The sequence below is a fragment of the Verticillium dahliae genome, genomic scaffold, assembly GCF_000150675.1.
Source record: "Verticillium dahliae VdLs.17 supercont1.5 genomic scaffold, whole genome shotgun sequence".
Lineage (NCBI taxonomy): Eukaryota > Fungi > Ascomycota > Sordariomycetes > Glomerellales > Plectosphaerellaceae > Verticillium > Verticillium dahliae.
In genome coordinates this window covers 737,050-745,458 of record NW_009276938.1, presented here as the reverse complement: position 1 = coordinate 745,458, position 8,409 = coordinate 737,050, and the positions used below count along the sequence as shown (strand labels likewise).

The 8,409-nt window shown below is 59.9% G+C and overlaps 1 protein-coding gene across 1 annotated transcript in view; it reads left to right on the top strand.

Annotated features, from left to right (window-relative positions):
* Positions 1-2,303: 2,303 nt before the first annotated feature.
* VDAG_03205 (uncharacterized protein) overlaps positions 2,304-8,409 on the top strand; it is a gene marked incomplete at both ends in the record, with an annotated part of 6,572 nt that continues 466 nt past the window's right edge. The window contains 4 exons of the mRNA XM_009657070.1: positions 2,304-2,468; positions 2,705-4,067; positions 4,223-6,424; positions 6,609-8,397. Coding sequence (XP_009655365.1) covers positions 2,304-2,468; positions 2,705-4,067; positions 4,223-6,424; positions 6,609-8,397 — 5,519 coding nt within the window. The remainder of the gene's footprint in view (positions 2,469-2,704; positions 4,068-4,222; positions 6,425-6,608; positions 8,398-8,409) is intronic.

Below are 8,409 nucleotides of genomic sequence, written 5' to 3'. Positions count from 1 at the left end.
CTGTTCCTGTTGGTGGGATGGAGGGGCGAGGGGCGAGGGGCAGTTCAGGCAGCACTCGTCGACCTGGTCTCGTTGTCCACCGCGATGAAAGCGCCGAGGAGGACCAAGAATGCCCATGTTGATCAGACACGGGAAAGAGAAGCAGAAGAAAAAGAACGGTCGAGACATGTGAGGGCGCTGGTCGGTACGTAGGGTCCAACTCGGCTGGGTGCTGGTTGATCGAGCTCTACCTGGCTAGCGACCGTCTTTAGGTGACCCGTTAGTACAAGGCCACCAGGGAGGGGAGGGGGGGCAACGAGGACAAGGGGACAAGGGGAACAAGGGGGCAACATGGGGAACATGGGAGGGAAACAAACCATCACCTGCAGTAGCCATCTGGTCAAGAAGTCAAGCCGTAGAAGAGTGGGCAGCGTGGTGATGCAAAAGGTGGTGCCCCGAAAGAGAATGGAGACTTCTTGGAATGGAGGGGGGGGGGGGGGGGGGGGTTCTGGGGGGCACAAGCAGGAGTAGGCATCATAGTGACGGCCAGTCATGTATCGAGGCAGCCCTTTAAGCAAAGACGGCCGGAACATCGCGCGCGTGGCTCCTTCCACGATGTGGACTTGGGAAGGTGTAAGGCAGGGACAGAGGGAGCAGACCTTCTTCGACTGTCTCGTGCCTACCTTACCTGCCTACCTAGGCACCTAAGGAGGTAGCTACCTAAGGTGCTTCGCTGCTTCCTGCAGTCAGTACTTGCTTTCTCGTCAGATGTTGAATAGACTACGAGCACGAGGCCCCGTCTCTGATTCCCATCAATGCGCTGGCGCACGTACTGGGAACCCGTGGACACGATGGACACCACCGCCCCGGGAGCCAGAGGACGGGACAACCTCATTGTACTGCAACTAGTGGTCTTCATGCAGGGCCACAGTGCTCTGACTTGGCCGGGGCATTTGGCTCTGCATGTACCTGTACGCCCAATACCTCGAGAGTAAGGTACCTTGGCAAGGTAGGATGAAGGAAGTGCGTGATATCCATAGCCACCCCCCCCTGGCCGCATCCATACTACCTACCTAAGGTACCTACTGTATAACCATCCCGTCTTGCCTTTCCCCATGTACATTCGCCCTTGCACTCTGACTTGCCTGTTTTATATACTCGCCATTCTCGCTATTTTTTTGCTTGGCTGGCTTTGTTTCGTCCGTCCTCGTTCACTTGCTCACGGTGGATTTGTACGAACAGAACGCTCCCTGCCACTTTGCTGAAGAAGAGACGGCCTGGAAGGGCGACTGACCTACCCTACCAACCAACAACCATCGAAACTGAGACACCCTCTCGTCACACGCTCACGATAGAACCACCATCCACCACCCACCCCCTTTCGTCCTGCAGCTTTCTTGCTGGATCACCGGATCACTGGACCAGCCTACGAGGGCATCCCGACTGGACTGTCGCCTGCGTTGGCCAGCCCTGGCCGAGCGACGAGATCGAGAAAGAAGCAGGGGACAGCAAGGCGCAATTGGCTCCCAGGGTCGCAGCGTGGCTGGTTCACGCCCCCATGATCCATTGGCGGCCCTTGTATCTGCGCCTGCGCTGCTCAGGAGGAGAAATCGAAATCAGGAAGGAAAACAGACACGGGTGAACCCTTTCCAATCGCCACCAAAATAAGTAGAGAAAATAACGTCGGCGATCGAGTCGTCTTTTTTCTGCCTTTGGAATCGAGCTCGAGCACCCGACGACACGAGCGTGCGGGCATTATCTGACGCCCAGGGCGACAGGCCACCACCGACGAGGGAGGGAGATCGGAACAGCTACATCCCTGCCCCCTGCTCTTCACCGTCATTTGGCGCCTGGTGACGGTTTCCGTTTACTTATCGATCCGACCCTTCTTTTCGCATCACAGGGCCCTTTCCCCAGCCCATCCCATTTCTACGCAACCTCAGACGACGAGCGCAAAAATATTTTGCTCTGCTCTGTATCACCACCTTGTCTCGCCCTTGTCCCTCCACATTTTGAGGGCAGACTGGCTCAGCTGTCTTTGCTCACCAGGCTACCTACATCGCCAGGCCCGATTAAGACGAGGCAAACTCGGAAACGTGCTCTCCGTCCACTTGTGCTGTCATTTCGCTTTGCCAAAGTGTACACACCGTTCGTGCTACCAGACTCGCAACGACCCTCTCCCCGCCTCAACAACGAGCTCGTTGTCCCGTCGTTGCAAATCGACAAACTCACGACCCCCTCCGATCCAGCGGCTTCTACCGACCCTCCCACAGCGTCCATGATTTTCGTACCCGACCATCGCATCGCCAGTTCCAAATTCCACAATGGCTACGGCCGAGGTTTTGGCGTTCCCAGGAACATTTCTGGGAAGCGCATGTGGTTGGAGAACAACGACCCAGCCCTCACCGACTGGCTGGGATGAACAAGATACAACCATCCGCCTGGGCATGATTGCTCGGGCGTGGTTGCAAGCTAGGCGCCATGCTACGGTAAGAGGGCGAATCACTCTCCAGCACCAGCTGTCCTCCATGCGTAGCACTGGTACCTGTTCGCAGTTACTGCTATCCCAAACCCGCCAGGCCCCCCGGAGTCCAGCGGCGTTGCAACGGCGTGTGTCGCCGTCGACGCTTCAGGCATAGGCGGGGTACTGGCTGGACACCTCGATATCAACTGCGCAGGATTCTCCTCTCTTTTGAAATCGGAACTAATCTCGAGACTTGCACAGACTCGATATACCCTTCTCTGGAGGAACTCTCACTCAGCTCTCAACAACCCCTCATCTCCTCTCACGGTGCCCGAATGCGCCCCGCGATGGTCTCGACGCTTCGCCCCTCTACCCGAACCCTCGGATGCGACCGACATCGTTATGGACCCCACCGCTACTGACGCCTGCGCCAGCCAACATTCTCCCACATTGCTGTCATCTTTCCCTCTGCCTCCAACATCCACCCCGCAGGAGCGGCGGAGGCGCAGCCGCGATGCTTTCTTCGCCGATCCGACCCAGGAATTCGAGGTTGACTTCTCTTCCGAGGACGGTTTCTGGCAAGCTGCAAAGAAGAAAAAGAGCGCTGCTGCCAAAGCTGCCGCTAACAAGCCTGCCGAGACCAATAACAACAACAGCAACGACGACGACGGCACCAAGAAGAACGATGAAGGCGGCGGCGATGATCAGGGTGGCGACGCTGGCAAGAATGATGGCAGTGCCGGTGGTGCTGGCGGGGACGGCGGGGACGGCGGTGATGGAGGGGATGGAGGCGGCGGCGGCGGCGGCGGCGGCGGCGAGCCTGACCCTGTCGACGACTGGGGCAGCTTCGCACCCGCCAAGAAGAAGAAGGGGAAGAAGGGCGCTGCGGCAGACCCTACCCCCGAGGAGGCACCCGCCGATTCCTTCCAGGAAATCAAACTAGACGATCCAAACGTGGGCTCGGGCGGGCTCGACATCAATTTTGGCACCACTGACACCAAAACATCATCCTTTGGCACGTGGGGCACCAGTTGGACCACAGGAGGGGCATGGGACTTTTCCAGCACCACCAAAGACGCCGCGCCCGCTGAACCCAAGGAGGACGACAGTGCCTGGGGCATCAATCGCCCAAAGCCCAAAAAGAAGGGCAAGATTGGCTTTGGGTTTGGTGATGTCGACGAAGTCGCCGAGGAACCCCCGGCGACATCTCCCCCAGACGAAAAGAAAGAAGACATTGGCTTCTCCTTTGCCACGGCTGCTTCTAAAAAGGATAAGAAGAAGAAGAACAACCCTTGGGGGGATCCGGAGCCCGAGCCCGAGCCTGACCCAGCCCCGATACCACCTCCAGCTCCCGACCCTGAACCCGCTGTCGACGACTGGATGGGCACGACAACGACGTCCAAGAAGGACAAGAAGAAGAAAAAGAAGGGCGCGGCCGAGCCAGAACCGGAGCCGGAGCCGCCTGCTCCAGTGCCAGTACCTGATCCGCCGAAGGAAGAGGACGACATTTGGGATAGCTGGGGGACTGGGAAAAAGAAAACGAAGAAGAAGGAGGAACCGCCGAAAGAACCAGACCCACAACCTGTACCGGAGCCCGAACCCGTGCAGGACGATGCCTGGGGCTGTTGAGCTACTAGCACAACTACCATGAAGAAGAAGAAGGGCGCCATTGCTGAGCCCGAGCCGTAACCGGTGCCGTAATCCGTCCCTGAACCCGTCCCTGAGCCGATTCCTGAGCCTGAACCTGTCAAGCCCGACGACAACTGGGGCGACTTGCAGCGCCAGCTTCGAAGAAGGACAAGAAGAAGAAGAAGAAAGGCGCTGCTGCGGAGCCGGAACCGCCACCTCCTGTGGTGCCTGAACCGGAACCGGAACCCGAACCTGTGCCAGAGCCGGTGCTGGAGCCAGAACCCCCAAAGGCGGACGATGATTTCATGAGCGGCTGGGGCACTACTGGCAAGAAGGACAAGAAAAAGAAAAAGGCATCGATTTGGGACCCCCCCGAGCCGGAACGTGCCCCTGAGCCGGAGCCTTCGCCCCCGCCCCCGCCCCCACCTGAGCCAGTGCCAGAGCCGGAACCGGAGAAGAAGGACGATCCTTGGGGTGCCCCCGTAGCCACTTCCAAGAAAGACAAGAAGAAGAAGAAGAAGGGCGCTGTTGAGGAACCCCCGCCCCCACCTCCGCCTCCGCCTGAACCCGAGCCTGTTCCCGAACCCGAGCCGGAGCCTGTCAAGGAAGACGCCTTTTGGGACGATTTCGGTAGTAAGAAGGAGGACAAGCCGGAGCCAGAACCCGAGGTTGACATTTGGGGGACAGCTGTCACTAAGAAGGATAAGAAGAAGAAGAAGAAGGGGGCCGATCCGGAACCTGAGCCAGAACCCGAACCCATCCCGGAGCCGGAGCCGGAGCCTGCGCCAGCGGCCGCCGAACCTAGTTCTTGGGACATTTGGGGTGCCGTTAGCTCTAAAAAGGACAAGGATAAGAAGAAGAAAGGTAGCGAAGCAACCCCCTCAGCCAACAACGCCACAAGCAAAGTCTTTGGAACCTCTGGAACCGACTGGATGAGTGCATTCGGCCAAAAGACTGACGCGAAGAAAGGTAAAGCATCGGCCTTGGTTGATTTTGGCCAGGACGATGCGCCCGCGGGAGAAGAACCACCACCTGCAGCTCCAGAAGTAAGCGACCCCATGGCCGAGGATGACTTTTTCAGCTCCTTTGGAAAGAAGACCAAGAAGAAAGAGGCAACTACTGACAAAACCTGGAAGCCGGACGCCATTGAGGAGCCTGTGGACATATGGGGCGCAGCCTCTTCGAAGAAGAAGAAGGACAAGAAGTCCAAGAACGTCCCGGTCGAAATCGTCGAGGAAGAACCCGCACTGGAAACCGTGCAGCCGGATTCTGTCGAAGAGACCAAGGACAGCAAAGCCGCCGACGATCTGGACATCTGGGGAACGTCTTCGAAGAAGAAGTCAAAGAAAAGCCGGAAGGACATACTTGCCGACCCTCCGCCACCAGCACCGACCCCTCCCATGGACTTGACTGAGCCTGAAGCAGAACCTGAACCTGAACCGGAGAAGCCGAAGAAGGAGCCCAAGCTAAGTGAGAAGGAGCTGAAGAAGCTCGAAAAGGAGAAGAAGAAGGCCGAGAAGGAAGAGGCTGCCCGCAAGGCCCAAGAGGAGAAGGAGGCGGAAGAGCAGGCGAAAAAGGAAGAGGAAGAGCGCATCGCTCGCGAAGCGGAAGAAGCCGCAGCTGCCGAGGCCGCCGAGGCCGCCCGCCTTGAGAAGGAGGCGCTTGCTCTCGCCGAGGCAGAAGCGGAGAAAATCCGTGCGGAGGAGAAGGAGCTCGAGGCTCTCATCACGAAGAAGGCGAAGCGAGGGGGTAAGCTGCTGAAAAAAGACCAGGCTGTATTCGACCGCCTGACCAAAGCCGCCAACGAGCGCGCCGAAGCGAAAGCTGCCGCGGAGGAGAATGCGGGTGACGACGCGCTGGCAGCACTGGAGGCTGAAGAAGCCGCGGCGCAAGCGGCTAAGGAAGAAGAGGAGCGACTTGCGCGGGAAGCGGAGGAGCAGGCTGAGCGGGAGCGTCAGGAGGCGGAAGCGGCTGAAGCTGCAGCAGCGGAGGCGGCGGCGGCAGAGGCGGCGGCGGCAGAGGAGGCGGCGGCGGCAGAAGCAGCGGCGGCGGCAGAAGCGGCAGCAGCCGCCGCAGCAGCTGAATCTTCCAAGAAAAAATCGAAGAAGAGCGCCAAGGCCGAGAAGGAGTCCAAGTCCAAGTCCAAATCCAAGGCGAAGGAGCCCGAGCCCGAGCCAGCGCCCGAACCGGAGCCCGAACCGGCGCCCGATGCAGGTGGGGCCGACCTGGACGACGCTATGAATGAGCTCAGTCCCGAGCAGATCGAGGAACTCCTTGCTCCTGAGGCCGAGGGCGCGAAGCCGTCGAGCGACGCCTTCAGCTTCTGGGGCGCAAAGAAGCCTTCCAAAAAAGGTATGTGGCCCAAAAAGGCAAGGGGGAGGGGGGCGCTGTTCATTGCATGACGGTGTGCTTTTGGCCGCTGGGCTGGTGGCACGCACCCCTGATCATCTCCACTCACCCCAGATTCTCACCGAGATGAGCTGCATCACGCCTCGGCCGTACCCGAGATTACATTGCTGACTCATCCTTCCTTTAGAAGCTGCCTCGAGCGACTGGAAGGACACCTTCTCATCTTCGACCGCCGACAATGTCATGAAATCGTCCTCCGCTCGCAAGGCTAGCAAACTCGCCGACCGGCTCAAAGCCTTTGAAGCGCCCGTCGAAGAACCCGAAGTCGAAGAAGCCCCACTCGCGCCCCCGCCACCTCCAGAGCCGACGAGGGAGGAGAAGAAGCGTTCCAAGCGGGATAAGGACAGATCGCTCGTCGAGCCCGTTGAAGAAGCCAGTCATCCCAGGAAGCACAAATCTGAGCTTCCCGGGTCGTTCCCCGAAGATGACGACGAGATTGTAGGCATTATCGACATGTCTCCGGGCAAGAAGAGCAGCAAGAAGAGTAAGAAGAGGTCAAAGGAGGATGTCCCACCCGAAGCACCACCTCCGCCTCCCCCTCCACCTGCGGTTCCCGACGCGCCTCAACCTTTAACGCCGCCGCCCGACGATGCGAAGCCCCTCAAGAAGGAGCGCACCAAGATCAACCGCGAGGGCTCTGCCTCCTGGGGTATGTGGAACGCCGCTACGCCCGCTACACGTGACAAGGAAAGGGAGAAGGAGAAGAGGCCCTCAAGAACCACGTCCGAACGCAAGTCGAGAAGGTCGCCTACCGAAAAAGAAGAAAAGGGCTCCTCCAAAGGATCAGCATCAGACAAGGCCGAACGTGTAGACAGAGCGAGGGAGGCCCCGGGCCGGCCCAAGCTCATGTCCATGTTCAGCACCCCACCTGTCTCGCGATCCACGTCGACCCGAGACAAGAGGCTCGGTGCCAGTGCAAGGCCTTCGCGACGCCATTCGTACGATGTCGGCGGCCTTGCCTCCCCTCCGCCGGAGGAAGCGCCTCCTCCGATGGCATCCAAAGCTGCCAAGATCTTTGGCGTTGACAAGTCCGCGAGCAAGCGTCGCAGGCGCGCTCCAGAGGACGAAGATATTGTCATGGTGGGCGCCAATGGCGAAGATGTCAGCCCCACCAAGGAGCAACGGCGCCGGCGCACCAAGGCTCCCAAGGACGAGGACATTGTCATGGTGGATGGCGACGGTCCAGCGGAGCCCCCGCCATTGTCGCGCAGCAACTCGACGGCGAAGAAGGGGTTCGGCGCCATGTTTAGTGGTTTCATGACACCAAAGGCTGAGCGCCCTGACCCGCTGCAACGGCGGAACACGTACGCAACGACGGACGACGAGGCAAGACGTGAACGTCGCCAGCGGAGCGCTGCTGGTGACCGCGAAGCAGGCGAAGCGCCCGTGGACGATGACGATCGCGAAGCCCGACGCGCAGCTCGTAAGGCCAAGCGCGCCGAGCGCGCCGAGAGAGAGACTGCGGAGCGGGCCGCTGAGGAAGCGCGGCAAGCCAAGGACAAGGCGCGCCGCGAGCGACACCGCAAACGTGAGGAGGAAGCGGAGGCACGGCGTCACGAAGAGAAGGAAGCGAAACGCGCTGAAAGACGTGCAGCTCGCCAGCGCGAGGAGGAAGTGAAGCGTGCGAGCGCTGACGTCGGCGCTGATGCCGGCGCTGATGCTGATGCTGATGCCAGACGAGCTGAGCGCAGACGCCGTCGCAAGGATCGTGAGGCTGCTGCCGCTGCTGCCGCTGGAGAGGCCACGGAAGCTGAGGCAAGACGTGCTGCGCGCGATGAGCGACGTCGCGCCCGGCCAGTCGAGGCATCTGAAGACGAGGAGGCAAGATTGCGACGACGCGAGGCAAGACGTGCTGCTCGCGCGGCTGACGAAGACAACGGCCAACATCGGAGCAGCCGACACCGCTCCACGCATCCGTCAGATACGAA